This window comes from Apodemus sylvaticus, chromosome 15 (assembly GCF_947179515.1).
Source record: "Apodemus sylvaticus chromosome 15, mApoSyl1.1, whole genome shotgun sequence".
Classification (NCBI taxonomy): Eukaryota; Metazoa; Chordata; class Mammalia; order Rodentia; family Muridae; genus Apodemus; species Apodemus sylvaticus.
The window spans coordinates 85,357,837-85,377,183 of NC_067486.1; the positions used below are offsets into that span (position 1 = coordinate 85,357,837).

General features: G+C 39.5%; 1 protein-coding gene across 4 annotated transcripts in view; it reads left to right on the forward strand.

Annotated features, from left to right (window-relative positions):
- The window catches only part of Spidr (scaffold protein involved in DNA repair), a 220,384-nt gene that overhangs the window by 77,921 nt on the left and 123,116 nt on the right, over window positions 1-19,347 (forward strand). For all 4 annotated transcript variants that reach the window (XM_052157865.1, XM_052157866.1, XM_052157867.1 and 1 more), the window contains 2 exons: window positions 1,541-1,641; window positions 8,859-9,078. In XM_052157865.1, the coding sequence (XP_052013825.1) occupies window positions 1,541-1,641; window positions 8,859-9,078 (321 nt within the window). The remainder of the gene's footprint in view (window positions 1-1,540; window positions 1,642-8,858; window positions 9,079-19,347) is intronic.

Sequence of the window (19,347 nt, forward strand, 5' to 3'; positions counted from 1 at the left end):
ATCTGTCATTAGCTCTACATGTTCAATGGGGAAATAAACACCATAACTAAGTTATCATTGAAATTTTATATAGATAAACCTTGTCAATATTTTGTCTTCTGTCCTTGTACCTACAATAAATTGTTAGTTTTCTTTTTAGGGCCTTTGGTTAATTATTTTGTAACCTCTTGGGATGTGTTCTAAGTTGTAAATACCTGCTTTCTATCTCAGAAGCAATTACTTCATCACACTTTAAGACTGGCAGAGTTCCTATTGCAGTTTAAATATCAGATAGGACTTGATAGTAGTCTATTATAAAGGGCTTAATAATTACTAGTATTATTTTAGTAATTATAGAATCATCATTAAGAATTAAGAAATCATGTATTTGTCTATATAGCGTCATTACAAGACAGTACTTCTTCATTGTTCTGCAGAAATCTGCCTAAATCCCTAGTGATATATATATTCAATGATAGCAGGGAAAGCATATTACGCAGCAATCTTTCCTCATATGTGATCTCTTCAGATTTGCCTAGAAGAGCAAACACATCATCATGGCTTTACAGTCTGTGGTGAGACCATCTCAGGAAGATCACCTGCTAGTTTCTTTGCCTAGATGGCTTCTGGCAAGAGGCACCTTCTAAGTTTCAGATTTTTAAAAAATAACTTTCTTTTTTTTAAATTTTATGTGTATTGATGTTTTGCCTGCATGTAGGCCTGTATGTAGGTGCATGTAGGTCTTGGATCCTGGAGTTACTGGTGGTTGTGAGCTGCCACATGGATGCTGGGAGTTGAACTCAGGGCCTCTGGAACAGCAGTGTGTGCTTTTAACCTATGAGCCATCTCTCCAGCCCATAAATTTCAAATTTAGAATTGACTGTGGGATGGGTAGATGAGATGTAGATGAAATAGAGGGAAGCCACTCAGGATATTCGCAGAACTTACCCTCCCTTCCCTGTTCCTTTTTTCCCTTCTTCTCCTTGCCTCCTTTTCTTGCTTTGCCTTTTTCATCCTATTTTTTCTTACTTTATTTTTAATTTTTCTTACTTTTGTGATCTTTATACCCTATTTCTGATTGATACTAAATGATCTTAAGGAGTCCAAATTATATTCTTGTTTGATTATTGGACCCACCAACTGATTGGCAAGTCATTCTTGTCTATGGATCTGAACAACATTACTTTTATGTATTTGCATGTTTGAAGTCCCTATTGCATGACAGAATGGGACATTTTCTAACCTGAGCTAAGTGGTAACTGCAGGCAGTAAGTGTAAAACACACTTAGTGAACAAATTAAGAGAGTACAGAATTGGAACCCAACTGACTTAACTGTTAGACTGTGTAATAGCAGTGCAGCTTTTCTGTGAATTAGGAAATAGATCTTCTAAGAAAACTAGAAATTGAAAATGATACCCAGAAAGAAAGCATAATGCAAAAGATGTTAACATTTCCAGCTTTTACCTGTTTCTGAGGAGGGCATGTAAAGTGTAAAAGCTGTAGCTGTCTTGAAGGCTTTTGTTTTTATTTAAACATAGTATTTTATAATCCATTAAACAGAGGCGGACTAGCAGAAAGACTCCAAGAACTGCAAAATCGAGAGAGATCTGCCATTTCTTTGTGGAGACATCGATGTGGTTCTTACCAAATGACACCCTTAGGTAAGATTTACACCTGCTTCTAAAATGATGGGTGCAAAATATCAGAACTAAAATGTCTTTTAGTACATTAAAATACATGAAGGTGACTTTAAGTGTTTTTGTGACTCAAAAAAATTCTCCCTGATAGTCTTTGTTTATGTGGGGAGGGGTGCTTTCCAGTGTACAATTTAAATATGTTTTGGTGGGGCATGGGGCTTGGTGAGTTGGGGAAGTGCTTGCTGTGCAAGCATGAGGATGTAAGTGCAAGTCTCTGGCATGTGTCTGGAAAGGTTGATGTGGCATCATGCACCTGTTCTGGGGAGGTAGAGACAGGATCTGTGCCTGCAGTCTCACCAAATATGTGAGCTCCTACTTCACTGAAAGGTACCAACTCACACACATGCACACATACACAGGAAAAGATATCTATTGTTACCAGGATAAAAGATTTTGAGTTGTTCAAACATTTGCAAAAGCCACACATTCTTCTTCAGTTTTATTATAAAATAGCTATAAGAAATTTTTTTATATAAATCAGAAAACAAATGTTTTCAGTATAGAAAAGACAATTTTGCTTATAAGATGATGTAATATATGAATGCATACTCAGAAAAGCAGGTGAATCTCTGCGTTCAAGACGAACTTGGTCTACAGAGTGAGTTCCAGGACAGCCAGCACTATGTAGAGAAATCCTGTCCGGAAAACCAAATGCAAATAAACCAAATCAAAACCAAAACTAAAACACACACACACACACACACACACACACACACACACACACACACACACACACACACCAAGCCCTTCTTTTCCTTCCACCCCTTCCACAGCCTGGTCCTTTATGCTGGGGCAGACTCTTGGCTGCTCTGCTGCTGTGAAGACGGCATCACCTGATCCTTCTTAGAGATCCCACTGTACTCAGAGCAGTTGAGAGCCTGCTGTACTCAGAGCAGTTGAGAACCAGCCACACTCAGAACAGTTAGCCCAACAGTCTGAAGGCCTCTCGGGAGATCAGCTGCATCCAGGGCAACAATCAGAACCCTCTCTTCCCCTGTGAAAACACTCCCCACCCCCAAAGCTCCATAGGTGGTCTGCTACAGCCACAGCTGCAGGCCTTTCAGGAAAACTGAAGCAACTCAGGATCAAAAAGAGGCAGTCTCCAGACAATCACCCAGATCAACAAACACCAGGGATATCCAGATGGCAAAAGGCAAGCACAAGACCGTAAACAACAGATACCAATATGTGTGGGCATCATCAGAACCCAGTTCTCCCACCACAGGAAGCCCTGAATACAACACACCTGAAAATCAGCAAGCAGACCTAAAATCCTATCTCATGAAGATAATAAAGTCCTTTAAGGAGGATATCAATAACTCACTGAAAGAAATACAGGAAAACACAGGTAAACAGGTAAAGGAATTGAATAAAGTAATTTAAGACCTAAAAGTGGAAGTAGAAACAAGGAAAACACAACTGGAGGAAAACCTGGAAGTAGAAAATTTAGGAAAGAGGTCAGGAATTACAGATGTAAGTATCTCCAACAGAATGCAAGAGATAGAAGAGGGAAACTCAGGTGTAGAAGATAACACAGTAGAAATGGACACAACAGACAAAGAAAATGCAATATGCGAAAAGCTTGTAACACAAAACATCCAGGAAATCCAGGACACAATAAGAAGACCAAACCTAAGGATTATAGGTGTAGAAGAGATCAAAGATTTACAGTTGAAAGTGCCAGTTAATATCTTCAACAAAATTATAGAAGAAAACTTCCCTAACCTAAAGAAAGAGATGCCCATGAAAAAACAAGCCTATAGAACTCAAAACAAACTGGATCAGACCAGAAAGTCCTCCCATCACAAAATAATTAAAATAGCAAATGCACTAAACAAAGAAAGAATATTAAAAGCAGTAAGGGAAAAAGGTCAAGTAACATAGAAAGGCAGACCTACCAGAATTATACCAGACTTCTCAACAGAAACTATGAAAGCTAGAAGATCCTGGTCAGATGTCATACAGACCCTAAGAGAATATTAAATGCCAGCCCAGGCTACTATACCCAGCAAAACTCTCAATTATCATAGAAGGAGAAAACAAGATATTCTACCACAAAACCAAATTTACAGTATTTTTCTACAAACCCAGCTCTACAAAGGATAATGTGTGGAAAATAACAGCAAAAGGAGGGAAACTACACCCTAGAAAAAGCATGAAGGTAATGTTTCAACAAATCCAAAAGAAGATAGGCACACAAAGATAATTCCAACTTTAACAACAAAAAGAACAGGAAGTAACAATAACTTTTCCTTAATATCTCTTAACATCAATGCACTCCATTGCCCAATAAAAAGACATAGACTAAGAGACTGGATAAGTAAACAGTACCCAACATTTTGCTGCATAGAAGAAACACCTCAGTGACAAAGACAGCCACTACCTCAGAGCAAATGGTCCGAAGAAACAAGCTGGAGTGGCCATTCTTATATTGGATAAAATCGACTTTCAATCAAATGTTATCAAAAAAGATAAAGAAGGAAACTTCATAATGGTCAAAGGAAAACTCTACCAAGATGAACTCTCAATTCTGAACATCTTATGCTCCAAATGCAAGGGCACCCATATTCATAAAGGAAACTTTACTAAAGCTCAAAGCACACATTGCACAACACACACTAGTAGTGGGAGACTTCAACACCCCACTATCAGCAATGGGCAAATCATGGAAACAGAAATTAAACAGAGATACAGTGAAACTAACAGAAGTTATAAACCAAATGGATCTATGATATTTACAGATATTTATAGAACACTTCATCCTAACGCAAAAGAATATGCCATCTTCTCAGCACCTCATGGTACCTTCTCCAAAACCAACCATATAATTAGTAACAAAACAGGCCTCAACAGATACAGGAATATTGAAATAATTCCATGCACCCTATCAGATCACCACAGTTTAAGGCTGGTCTTAAATTCTAAGAAAAACAACAGAAAACACATACACATGGACATTGAACAATGTTCTACTCAACGATAACTTGGCCAAGGAAGAAATAAATTAAATACTTTTTAGAATTTAGTGAAAATGAAGACACATCATACCAAAACTGATGGGACACAATGAAAGCAGTGCTAAAAGGAAAACTCATCGCTCTAATTGTCTCCAAAAAGACATTGGAGAGAGCTTACACTAGCAGCTTGACAGCACACCTGAAAGCTCTAGAAGAAAAAGAAGGCGTATACCCAAGAGGAGTAGACCACAGGAAATAATCAAACCCAGGGCCAAAATGAACCAAATAAAAGCAGGAGCTGGTTCTTTGAGAAAATCAACAAGATATATAAACTCTTAGCTAGAATAACCAGAGGGCACAGAGACAGTATATAAATTAATAAAATCAGAAATGAAAGGGAGGCAAAACAGCAGAAAGAGTGGAAATTTAAAAAAAAAAAAAACAAACCATCAAATCCTACTACAAAAGCTTATACTCAACAAAATTGGAAAATCTGAATGAAATGAACAATTTTCTAGATATGTACGAGGTGCTAGAGTTAAAAACAGGATCAGATAAACCATCTAAATAGTCCCATAAGCCCTGAGGAAATAAAAGCAGTCATTAACAGTCTCCCCACCAAAAAAAGCCCAGGACCAGATGTGTTTAGTGGAGAATTACCAGTATTCTTCAAACTATTTCAAAAAATAGAAACACAAGGAACACTACCCAATTCATTCTATGAAACCACAATTAGGCTTATACCTAAACCTAACAAAGACCAAACAAGGAAAGAGAACTTCAGACCAATTTCCATTATGAACATTGATGCAAAAATACTCAATAAAATTCTTGCTAACTGAATCGATCAAAACCATCTTTTACCATGGTCAGGTAGGCTTCATCCCAGGAATGCAAGGATGGTTCAATATACATAAATCCATCAATATAATCCACCACATAAACAAATTCAAAGAAAAAAACCACATAGTCATTTCATTAGATGCTGAAAAAGCATTTGACAAAATTCAGCATCCCTTCATGTTAAAAGTCTTAGAAAGATCAGGAATTCAAAGCACATACCTAAACATAGTAAAAGCAATATACAGCAAACCAGTAGCCAACATCAAACTAAATGGAGAGAAACTCGAAGCAATACCACTAAAATGGGGGACCAGACAAGGCTGCCCACTCTCTCCCTCTCTATTCAGTATGGTATTTGACATTCTAGCTAGAGCAATTAGACAACTAAAGGAGGTCAAATGTATACAAATTGGAAAGGACGAAGTCAAAATATCACTTTGTGCAGATAAGTTCGTATACTTAAGTGACACTAAAAATTCTACCAGAAAACTCCTAAAGCTGATAAACAACTTCAGCAAAGTGGCTGGATATAAAATTAACTCAAACAAATCAGTAGCCTTCCTATACTCAAAGGATAAACAAGCCACAAAAGAAAGTAGGGAAATGACTCCCTTCATGATAGTCACAAATATTACATACCTTAGCGTGACTCTAACCAAGCAAGTGAAAGTTCTGTATGACAAGAACTTCAAGCCTCTGAAGAAAGAAATTGTAGAAGATCTCAGAAGATGGAAAGATCTCCCATTCTCAGGGATTGGCAGGATTAATATAATAAAAATGACCATCTTGCCAAAAGCAATCTATACATTTAATGTAATCATCAAAATTCTAAATCAGTTATTCATAGAGCTAGAAAAAGCAATCTGCAAATTCATTTGGAATAACAAAAAACCCAGAATAGGGAAAACTATTCTCCATTACAAAAGAACTTCTGGGGGAATCACCATCCCTGATCTCAAGCTCTACTACAGAGCAATAGAGATAAAAACTGTGTGGTATTGGTACAGAGACAAGCAGGAAGATCAATGGAATAGAATTGAAGACCCAGAAATGAACCCACATGCCCATGGTCACTTGATATTTGACAAAGGATCTAAAAACATCCAGTGGATATAAGACAGCATTTTTAACCAATGGTGCTGGATCAACTGGAGGTCAGCATGTAGAAAAATGTAAAGCGACCCATTCTTATCACCTTGTACAAAGCTCAAGTCCAAGCGGATCAAGGACCTCCACATAAAACCAGACACACTGAAGCTTGTAGAGGAGAAAGTGGGGGAAGAACCTTAGACATATGGGCACAGGGGAAAATTTCCTGAGTAGAATACCAGTGGCTTATATTCTAAGATCAAGAATTGACAAATGGGACTTCATAAAATTGCAATGCTTCTGTAAGGCAAAAGACCCTGTCAATAGGACAAAACAGCAACCAACAGATTGGGAAGAGATCTTTACCAATCCTACACCTGATAGAGGGCTAATATACGTTGTACACAAAGAACTCAAGAAGTTAGACTCCAGAGAGTCGAATAACCCTATTTAAAAAAATGAGGTACAGAGCTAAATAGAGAATTCTCAACTGAGGAAATGTCTGTGAAGGACATAAAGAAATGTTCATCATCCTTAGTTATCAGGGAAATGCATATCAAAACAATACTGAGATTCTACCTCACACCAGTCAGAATGGTGAAGATGAAAAACTCAGATGACAGCAGATTATGGCTAGGATATGGAGAAAGATGAACACTTTCCTCAATGATCCTCTATTGCTGGTGGGATTGCAAGCTGGTACCACCAGTCTGGAAATTTTGGCGGTTCCTCAGAAAATTCGACATAGGACCTTGTTATACCACTCCTGAGCATATACCCAGAACATGCTCCAACATATAATCAGGACACATGTTCCACTATGTTCACAGTAACTTTCTTTATAATAGCCAGAAGTTGGAAAGAACCAGCTGTCCTTCAACAGGAGAACCAATTGTCCTTCAACAGAGGAATGGATATATAAAATGTGGTATATTTACACAATGGAGTACTACTCAGCTGTGAAAAACAATTCATGAAAATCTTAGGCAAATGGGTGGAACTATAAAGTGTCATCCTGAGTGAGATAACACAATCACAAGGGAACACATGTGATTAGTAACCATATAATTAGTAACAAACATAAATTTTTGAACATTGTTTGAAAATATGTCTAAACATAGTCCAAGCAGCAGCTTGACATTCTACATGCTTGTGTCCTTCCCTCATTCCATTTCCTTCCTGTCCTCAAAAAAGTGAGACAGTTACACACTGAGAAACAGCCCTTACGAACAGCATGCAAGCCTGCACTTCCACACTTAGCAGAATGTACAGGGAACTTCGGACAAAAAGATGATTGAAGCAGAAGTGAGAGAAGAAGTAGAAATGGAGATGAAACTGTGAATAACTCAAAACTTGGCTTTGGGTCCTTTGCTGTCAATCATTCGGTCTGCAATGGTTGAAGGACTGATGATAATGTTATTTGCAGGTCTACTTTTGTTATTCTAAATTAATTTTCTATTTTAAAAATTGAACAGCAACAAAAAAAGATAAAATATATTCATTGCCTATAACTGATAGCACATGTTAACCTTTGCCTCTATGCCTCTACACATGTGTTATAGTAAGAACAGTAAAATTGATTTGAAATTCCCCAGTTTCCCTTTTGCGGTCTGTTTCTCTGCAGAGACATGGTCTATTCTAACATATTTTGTCCTTCCTTACTATGTTTTTTAATTCCTCCCAGCTAACCTCCTTCCTTTCCCCTTCCCATTTTGTTGCATGAATTACCCAGAGTAGCTTTTAGCTCACAATTTTCTTATCTTGGTCCCTCAAGTAGCTAGGATTACAAGGTTTACTACACCCAACATGAAACTGCAAAGATTTTGCAGGGAATATTTTGTGTGTCCCACCCCACTCCAGTCACTTGATTTTATTAGTTGATTCACTGGGACCACACAGAACTGCCAGTTCTTTGAACTTTTACATTGATACAAGGTGTGTGTTCATAAATACTATTGCATTGGTTCACCTTGCTCTGTCTCCTGTAATTCTCTCAGATGTTCACTGGCGCAGGTAGCATGATCTGTTTCCTAGATGAGACAATTGAAAAGATGAAATCTGTGTAATTGGCCGACTTTATAAGAGGCACTACTGAGATCCAGATCACCGCCAACCCTTCTAAATCCACACTGCAAATACCCAGCAGCCCATGAACACTCTTTTAAGAGTTACCGTTCCTGTTCCTGCTACACAGTGCCTAACGGAAGCACTTTAAGTGCTTATAGAGTCTTGTTCCAAAAACATGCAGGAAGTTTCTAAGTGTCTTTTGTTTGTCTCTCTTCTCTCTTCTAGGTGGAAAATCTAGTGTATTAACTGTGAAAATTCTAGAAGTACACGAGGAATGCAGCATGCAGGTGGCAGTGTGTGAGCAGTTAGCAGGGCCTCCAATCACCAGCCCGCCCTGTGGGCCAGCTCCTCAGCCCGGAGCCCGCCTGAAGGTTCTCTTCACCAGGGAGACTGCAGACCACTTAATGGGGCATCCCCAGGACGTCGTTTACATCTTCCCTCCCTGGTGAGTGTAAAGAGCTGAGCCTACCAGCCGTCGGCTGTTCATCTGTCCTGTGAGTAGAAGACGGAGACTTTATGAGAGAAGTGCTAAGTGAGGAAAGCCAGGATCCACCATAGGTTTTATGTGACAGGAGTACTGAATGTGTGCTTCTGCCAGCAGAGGGTTTATAATGTGGACTTTGCAAGTAAGAAAAACAACCACGTGAGAATTCTTGCCCAAGAGGTATGTTGTATCATCTAAGATGTTTTTTATTCTTCCTCTTGGAAAAATAGGTGGAGTAGGAGATCTTATATGACAGTAGGATCTTACAGATTAATTTTTCATTTCGTTGCCAGTCATTTAAGAGGGAAGTATAAAAAGAATGGATTAAAACATAATTTAAACTTCAGAAATAATCATTACTGGATCAGAATGTATCAACAGTACAAATGCTAATGTTTGCTTTGTATGTCATGTTAGTTTTTAATTATGAAAAAGTCCACTTTATTGCTTTAATGGAAAAATAATTATTAACCTTATTAGTTATTATAAGTTTTATCTATGAGATTCGTTGATTAGCGGTTACATACAGAGGTTAACCATTAAGCTTACTTTCCATAGGAGATCTTTCCTAGCCAGTGACCATTTATAATCTGCAGTGACCTCTCATGGCTTCTAGGATTGCTTGTGAAATGGCCTCAGGCTGCCTGTGGGTACAGCTCCTAGCTTGTTTCCTTCTTATGCCTTTCCTCAGTCTTTTCTCCTTGGTATTTTTGTGTTTTTTGGGGGGTGGTGGTGGTGGTGGTAATTTTTTGCTACCTAATTGGAGTATAGAATTAAAAGGACAGTTGCAGAAAATCTTGTATTTGCTCCAGAAATGGCATGTGAAATCTAAATTGTTTTAAAAAAATTTTAAGTTTTCTAAAGTTAAATTTAAATTAATTTAATTTTAAAAAATTTTTCTAAAATTAAATTTAAGTCTAAATTTTTTTACAAGATGGATTTTTGTCTCAAGGAAGAAAACCTACATGGCAGCATATCTTAATGCTGCCATTAGACATTTCAGCACCTACAAACATGAAAATAATTGACATAAAGGTAATGTTATGAATTTCCTTAGAGTCCCTTGGTAGCTCTGTCTTTAAATGGGTAGGTACCTCAAAAGAAAGCAGGGCTAGGGGTCGAGCTCAGTGCTACAGCGTGTACACACAGGCTTCATTCAGTCTCTAGTATAGGTGGAGAGAGAGAAGGTGGGTAGGTAAGAGGGAGAGAAGGAGAATGGGAGAGAAGGGAGGGTAGGAAGGGGGAGGGAGAGGACAAGTTAGAAATAAATATAATCAATAACTACAAACACGTGAAAGAAGTTTATTCTTCTAAGTGTTGGTGATACCCGACAAGACACAGTGTTTGGATGTCCTAGACATTACTAAGGCCTTCAGTATATTCCTTTCTTTTGTTTAAATGGTTTGGTTAACTCCTCATCATAATTACTTTTCTAGTTCTGTGATATGACACCAAAAAAGCATAAAAAGAGTGTTTATTTGAGGCTTCTAGTTTCAGAGGGTTAGAGGTTGTGGCCATCATGGAGAGCGTTGCAGCAGCCCGTCATGCTGCTGACACAGTCGCTGAGACCCACATGCTGCAGAGTTAGAAAGGGAGGAGTCCAAAGCCCATCGCCAGGGACACCTTCTCCAACAAGGCCACATCTAGTTCTTCTCTGTCAGTTCTGCCTACTAGAGACCAAGAATATGAGCTTATGGAGGCCACCACACCCTTAAAATCTAAACAACCTAAATACCCATCAACAAGGCATGGACATTTCTGAAATGTACAGCAATTGAATTCAATGACAGTAATATAGAATATCTCCATTTCTAGAACAATGTCCCTATCACAAAGAACAGGTCTTTAGTCAAGGTTCCCAAGAGAAGGAGAGGTCATAAAGTTGTTCAACAAGTGGCAAGTCCAGATGTGCAGGGCTGTGTGTGCAGTACTACTTAGGTGTGTGGGGCTGTACAAGCAGTACTACTTAGGTGTGGGGGCCTGTGTGCACAGTACTACTTAGGTGAGGGGGGCTGTGTGCGCAGTACTACTTAGGTCTGGGGGGCTGTGTGAGCAGTACACTTAGGTGTGCGGGCCTATGTGAGCAGTACTACTTAGGTGTGCAGGGCTGTGTGCACAGTACTACTTAGGTTTGCGGGGCTGTGCACGCAGTACTACTTAGGTGTGCAGGGCTGTGTGCACAGTACTACTTAGGTGTCGGGGGCTGTGCGCGAAGTATTACTTAGGTGTGCATGGTTGTGTGAGCAGTACTACTTAGGTGTGCGGGCCGTGTGCACAGTACTACTTAGGTGTGGGGGACTGTGTGCACAGTACTACTTAGGTGTGGGGGGCTGTGAGAGCAGTACTACTTAGGTGTGGGGGACTGTGCGCACAGTACTACTTAGGTTTGCGGGGCTGTGCGTGCAGTACTACCTAGGCGTGCTGGGCTGTGTGCACAGTACTACTTAGGTGTGGGGGGCTGTGCGAGCAGTGCTATTTAGGTGATGGGGCTGTGCGAGCAGTACTATTTAGGTGACGGGGCTGTGCGAGCAGTACTACTTAGGTGAGGGGGGCTGTGCGAGCAGTACTACTTAGGTGTGGGGGCGCTGTGCGAACAGTACTACTTAGGTATGGGGGGCTGTGCGAGCAGTACTACTTAGGTGTGGGGGGGCTGTGCGAGCAGTACTACTTAGGTGTGGGGAGCTGTGCAAGCAGTACTACTTAGGTGAGGGGGGCTGTGCGCGCAGTGCTACTTAGGTGAGGGGGGCTGTGCACACAGTACTACTTAGGTGTGCGGGACTGTGTGAGCAGTACTACTTAGGTGAAGGGGGGTACTTCTTCTAAGTAGCACACAGTACTACTTAGGCGAAGGGGGGCTGTGTGAGCAGTACTACTTAGGTGTGCGGGGCTGTACACACACATACACACACACACACACATACACACACACACACACGTAATTTTAAAAATATTAAAATAATTCCAAGTCTCTATAAAACAATACATAATAAAGTTCAGAAAGCTATTTAAAACATTGCTATTGCAGGATCCTCCAGAAGTGAGGTGCCCAGTTTTCCGAAGAACCGCCAGACTGATTTCCAGAGTGGTTGTCCCATCTTACAATCCCACCAGCAGTGGAGGAGTGTTCCTCTTTCTCCACATCCTCGCCAACACCTGCTGTCTCCTGAATTTTTAATCTTAGCCATTCTGACTGGTATGAGGTGAAATCTCAGGGTTGTTTTGATTTGCATTTCCCTAATGACTAATGAAGTTGAGCACTTCTTAAGGTGCTTCTCAACCATCCAAAGTTCTCCAGGTGAAAATTCTTTGTTTGGCTCTCTACCCCATTTTTAATAGGATTATTTGGTTTTCTGGGGTCTAACTTCTTGAGTTCTTTGTATATATTGGATATTAGCCCTCTGTCTGATATAGGGTTGGTGAAGATCTTTTCCCAATTTGTTGGTTGCAGTAGTACTGTTCACACAGCTCCCCCCAACCTAAGTAGTGCTGCTCACACAGCCCCCGTCACCTAAGTAGTACTGCGTGCACAGCCCCGCACACCTAAGTAGTACTGTGCACAGCCCCGCACACCTAAGTAGTACTGTGCACAGCCCCGCACACCTAAGTAGTACTGTGCACACAGCCCCCCCCCCCCCCACCTAAGTAGTGCTGCTCGCACAGCCCCGTTACCTAAGTAGTACTGTGCGCACATTTGAGAATGTGTGTGCATTTAAGTGCAGTTTTCCTCACAGGTCAGGAGAGAGAATAAAGTTCCTGACAACTGCCCCACAACTCTTATGTGCAGTTGTGAGCCACCTTATCTGGGTGCAGGTAATTTAATTTGGGTTTAATTTAATTAATAAGAATTCTTAACTCCCAAGCCGTCTTTCTAGACTTTCAAATCATAATGGTCTCCCTCTGTTACAAAGAGAACATTTCTTCATAAGTTTATAAAGACAAATATTTATTGATTATTATTAGAAGCTATGCTATTTTATTAAAATAGTGGATGTAGATTCTTCTTCAATAATCATGACTTCACCAGCACTGTGAATGTTTTCAGTACCAGGCATGGTCTCTTTCTTGTTAAGCAAGTCTTAAAATCTAATTGGAAAACAATTTGATAATGACAAAAGGAATGCGGAAGCGGAGGATGTGAGTGATCTAATAAGGAAGTGGGAAGGAAGCCTCCCTGCAGGAGAGGGAGGAAGCTAAAATAACAACACAGATGGCTAAAAACCCACAAGGAATCAGACCATACATGTAGCATGTATTCATAAAAAACAAATCCATGCTATCTGTGGCTAGGCACCGGCCAGCCGTCTCGGTCTGTTCTCAGCCTGCCACATAGGCCAAGACTGCATTTTTTCCCTTTAACCTAAGCCTGACCCACCAAAGTTGGCTCTGCCGATCCAAAGCCCAGAAATGACTCTCTCCATCTTGTGGCTGGCTGCTGCCCAATCCACTGTGCACTCCCAGATTCCTGTGGCTAGCTGGGATGCACTTCTTGCAAACCCACACCCTGCCATAGCTGGTTACCTTTCCCTTGGTGCCTGAACAGCGATCTGCCGTAGATCTCAGCTGAATCACCTCAAGAAAGAAAGCACCATGTTTAACATCAACAGACAACACATCGCTGGGCTCAGAACCTAGCATCCTAATCTCCCCAACTATTCTAAGTCAGAAATCTTTTGGTGGCAGATACAGACCTCTAAAGTCTCCCGCCTCCTACATGTTGGTTGCCTTGCTCCCGCTGTCCAAAAGCAAGTTTCTTTCTCCTGTGTTCCCTCTTCTTCTCCCCTGCCTGTAAGTCCAGCCTCCTTGCACAGTGATCGGTTTCTTGTCATCTTTATTATCCAATCAATTAGGGGAAAATTCCACTACAATTAGCTATTTATCTAAAATAGCATAATGCACATAATTTAGATAGAAGCTTACTAGTGGGCATGTAGGCTCATCACGGCCATACTGGCTGTTGATATGCCTCATAAGTATAATAGTGGATAGGACTGTAGGTTGCATCTGTCCTTTGGACGTTTGCGTGGTGCCTTTTGGTACCATGAAAGCTAGTCTTCAGGGAGGAGGCACTCAGGTTAGTTCTACCCACAGTCTCTCTGTTATGTTCATTTATCTTTTTAGCACAAAATAATGCTTCTTGTACTTTTCCTTTGGTTCTTTTTTTTTTAATATATAAAAAAATTTAGACTTTTTAATGTAATGAAAATTTTTCTTCTGTTTCAGTTATGGCAGATGGGTTTCCTGGGTGGTATTAGTAGGTTGGTGCTGGTGTTAGTATAGTGGGTAGTACCTAGTAGTGGATGTGAGTGTAGGTTCCTGGCAGAGTCTTTCAGGACTTGGAATACAGTCTCCAGGCTCCCCTGGCTTCTGATGTTTTCTTGGAGAAATCAACTAGTGCGATTTCCTTCACAGGTGATTTATCATGGTTTTTTCTCTTGTACTTTCTTTGTTCTAAATAGTTAATGTTTTAAATATGATATGCTGTGGAGATTTTCTGTGATTCTTGTGTTTATATGGATGTGTCTTTCTTTAGTTGGGAGTAGTTTTCTTCTATAACATTGCTGAAGGTCTGGTCTATGGCATTGACTTGGGATTTTTCCTCATCCATTCCTATAATTAGAAAATTTGGACTTCCCATGGTCTCACAGATATCCTTTGTTTGTTTCTATTTGTATATTTTCTCTTTTTCTTTTTTTGTTGTTTGTTTGTTTTGTGGGACAGTGTTTCTTTGTATAGCCCTGACTGTCCTGAAATTCACTTTGAAAACCCATCCAACCTCAGACTCACAGAGATCAACTGCCTCTGCCTCCTAAATGCTGGGATCAAGGCCTGTAGCACCATGTGTTGCCTTTGTATAGTTTAATTTTTTAAATTTAATTTAATTTTAATTTAATTTAATTTTTTTATGTTCCTTGATATTTTGGTCTGAATCCTCTATTTTATCCTTGAGACTTTCTACTTGATTCATTTCTAGTTATAAAACTTTTCTTTGCATTTTCTAGTTAGACTATTGAGTTTTTCAATTCCATCGTTATTTCTGCTCGAGTCTTCTTCAGCATTTCTATCTCTATTGATTTCATTTTCAAATCTTTGTCATTTCTATCAGCCTTATGTCTTTATTGTTTTTGTCATCATACAAGGAGAAAAGTTGAGCTCTTTCTTGAATTTTTTATGGTGTGTGTGTGTGTGTGTCTTTATTTTTAAAACTCCTTGCATTCCTGAGGAGGTTTTTGATGATTCTTTTAATACTTGTGTCCTGGGGTTGATCTGGGTTGTTCTCCTTAGTGAGCATCTGGATAAGCTGGTAGGTTTTGAAGAACACATTAGCTTAATCTTTAATAATCTTGGTATTCCTGCTGTGAGATCTAGGGATGAGGACTTCATTAGTTTTTAGTACATTACGGATGAAGTAGGGTCAAAGAAGAGCGAAGCTGTAGGGGTGGGCTCAGCCAAGAGCAGCAGTTCTCAAACTTGCAGGTTGAGGCGTCACCTAAGAGCATCAGAAAACATAGAAGTTTACATCGCTTCATAACAGAACCAAAATTACAGTTTTGAGCAGTAACAAAAATGAATTTTTTTTCATTAACTGAGGGTTGCAGCATTAGGAAGGTTGAGAAGCACTGGGTCTAGAGGTTGGAAATGTCTTGGGTGGGATAGAATCAGGCAGACTAAGGAGACAGGGTGTGTAGATAGCAGGGAAGGATAGAGGAGGCTGCTGCAAAAAAGCTGGTCAAAGGTCAGAGTGACAGCAGGCTAGACTGCAGGAGGGTGTGGGGTATTAGTCCTGCTGGTCCATGAGCTCTGGGGAGTCTCAATTGTCTCATGTCGTCCATTTTTTTCTTCAATGTTGTAGAGCAATGGTTCTCAACCTTCCTAATGCTGCAACCCTTTAATACAGTTCCTCATGTTTTGGTGGTCATAACTGTAATTTTGCTAATGCTATGAATTGTAATGTAAATAATTTTAGAGATAGAGGTTTGCCAAAGCAGTTGTAACCTTCAGGTTTGACTAAACTTTACCACAGGTAGAAAACTGTTCTCTTGTTCTCTCTCTCTCTCTCTCTCTCTCTCTCTCTCTCTCTCTCTCTCTCTCTCTCTCTCTCTCTCTCTCTCTCTCTGTGTGTGTGTGTGTGTGTGTGTAAACTATGGATTTTTTGCATGGATTTTTTGTATCCTGTTATTTTGATGAAAGTATTTGACACCTGTAGAAGTTTCCAGAAGACTCTTTTCCAGAAGGATCTTTTCTGTATAAAATTGTAGCTCTGCAAGTACAAATACTTTGACACCTTCCCTTTGCTGTTGAATCCCCCTTCATTTCCTTCAGTTGTCTTATTCCTCTAGCTAAGACTCCAAGTAATATATTGACTAGTTATGGACAGAGTGAACAACTTTGACTTGCTTCTGATTTTAGTGGAAATGCTGTATGTTACACATTTCTCTCTTAGAAAGATGTTGAACATGGGCTTATTGTAAATTGCCTTTTTATGTTGAAGTTTTTCCTTTGTGATCTCTCCAGAAATCTTCTCAGTAAGCTCTCCAGGACTTTTATCATAAAGGAGTGTTGGATTTGATCAAAGACCTTTTCCACATGTAATGAGATGACCATGTGGTTTCTGTCCTTTAGTGTATTTATGTGGTGGATTGCATTTATGGATTCATGTTTGTTGAACCATCTCTGCATCTCTGGGATGAAGCTGACTTGGTTGTGGTGGATAATCTTTTTGATGTGTTCTTAAAATTCTTGAAATAAAATAATTTGCTATTATTAGGATTTTTTTGTTCAAAAGAGATATTCATTTTTTGTTTTTGTTTTTGAGATATATATATTTTTTGTTACATCTGGTTTTGATATCACCATAATGCTTCATAATAATTATTTGGAATTCATTTGATATTTTATGAATAGTCTGATGAGTGTTAGTGCTTCTTTGAAATCTGATAGAATTTTGTGCTGAGTTATTTAGCCATGGCCTTTTTCTGGTTGGGAGATTTTAAGTTATTCCTTCTCAGTAGGGCTTATCAGTCTATTTAAATAATTGCTTCATCTTAATTTCACTTACTAGGTTCTATATATCTAGAAATCCATCAGTTTCCTTTAGGTTTTCTAATTTGGTGAAATACAGGTTTTAAAGTGATGTCCTTATAATTATCTGGATTTCCCTTGTCTGTTGTACGTTTTCATCTCTAGTTTTATTAGTTGGAATCCTCCTTATTTTTATTATTTGAGTAAAATTTTGTCACTTATGTACTTTTTTTTTCCCTAAGGAACCAACTCTTTGTTTTATTTGTTTTGTTTTGCTTTATTTCTGAGACAGGGTTTCTCTGTGTAGCCCTGGCTGTCCTGGAACTCAGTCTGTAGACCAGGCTGTCCTTGAACTCAGAAATCCGCCTGCCTCTGCCTCCCAAGTACTGGGATTAAAGGCGTGCGCCACCACTACCCGAACTCTTTGTTTTAAATGTTGTTTCTATTTCATTAATGTCAGCCCTGAGTTTGATTATTTTATGTTGCTGAAATTTATTTTTGTTATTGAATATATCCTTCATTTACATTTCAAATGTTATACCCCTTCCCGGTTTCCCCCTCACTGAAAACCCCCAACTCATCCTCCCACCCCCTGCCTTCAAGAATATGCTCCTCCACCCAACCCACTCCCACAAGCCTCCCTTGATTTCCCCACTGTGGGGCATCTATTGAGCCTTCACAGGACCAAGGACCTCTCCTCCCACTGATGCCCAATGAGGCATTCCTCTGCCACTCTTTTGCCTGGAACCATGTGTATCCCTTGGTTAATGGCTTAGTCCCTGGGAGCCCTGGGGCATCTGGTTGGCTGACATCATTGTTCTTCCCATGAGACTGCAGACCCCTCCTCAGCTCCTCCAGTCCACCCTCCATCTCCTCCATTGGGAATCCCACACTTAGTCCAATGGTTGGCTGTTAATATCCTCCTCTGTATCTATAAGGCTCTGGCAGGGCCCCTCCAGAAGACAACCATAACAGGCTCCTTTCAGTAAGCATTTCTTGTCATCCATAGTAGTTTTGGGGTTTGGTGAATGTTTATAGGATGAATCCCCAGGTAGGACAGTCTCTGGGTGGTCTCCTTTTTTGAAATTATATACTTGTGCATTGTGTGTGTGTTGGCCAGTTTTATGTCAATTTTACACAAACTAGAGTCACTTTGGAAGAGAGACCCTCAAATGGTAAAATTCTCCAGCTCAGTTGGCCTATTGAGAAATCTGAAGGACAGTTTTTTGATTGGTGAGTGATATGGGAGTTTCGAGCTCATTGTGGGCAGTTCTAACCCTGGACAGATAGTCTGGTGTAAGGCAGTAGCCTGAGCAAGCCACGGTGAGAAATCACTAGCAGTGTTCCTCCATGGCCTGTGCATCGCCTCTTGCATCCATGTTCCTACCTTTAATTCCTGTCTAGACTTTTCTGAATGATGAACTAGAATGCTGTAAGATGAAATAAGTTATAAGTTGCTTTGTAAGTTGCTTTTGGTCATGACATTTTATCACAGCAATAGACACTCTTAAGACAGTATGTAAATATTAAAATTGTAATATCCTTCTGGTAGATTTTTCCTTTATGAATATATGGTGTACCTCCCTATCTCTTCTGATGAGTTTTGGGTTGAAGTCCATCTTGTCAAATATTAAAATATCTACATTTTTATTACACATACAGAACTGAAAAGCAATCAGGATGGATACAAATAGGAAATGAAGAAATCAAAGTATTCTTATGGCAAATGATATGATTTTATTCATTAAACACACTAAAAATCCCACCAGGGAAAGTCTATATCTGATAAATACTTTCAATAAAGTAGCAGGATGCAAAAGTTAACTCAGAAAAATTACTAGCCTTTGTATATACAGATGACAAACTAGCTTTGAAAGAAATTTTAAAAAAGCACCTTTTGACAATGACCTCAAAAGTATGCATGCATATGTGTGTGAGAGAGAGACAGAGACAGAGACAGAGAGAAACAGAGAGAGACAGAAACTGAAGGAGACAGAGACAGAAGGAGACAGAGACAGAGAGACAGAAATCTTGGGATAACTCTAACCAAGTAAGTGAAGACATGAATAATAAAAACTCTCGACATTAAAGAAAGAAATAAAGACATCAGAAGATTGAAAAATCTCCCATGCTAATGGATCCGCAGATTAATATTATGACCATGGCCATCCTGATAAACATAATTTAGTTAATTATGATTATAATTATGAT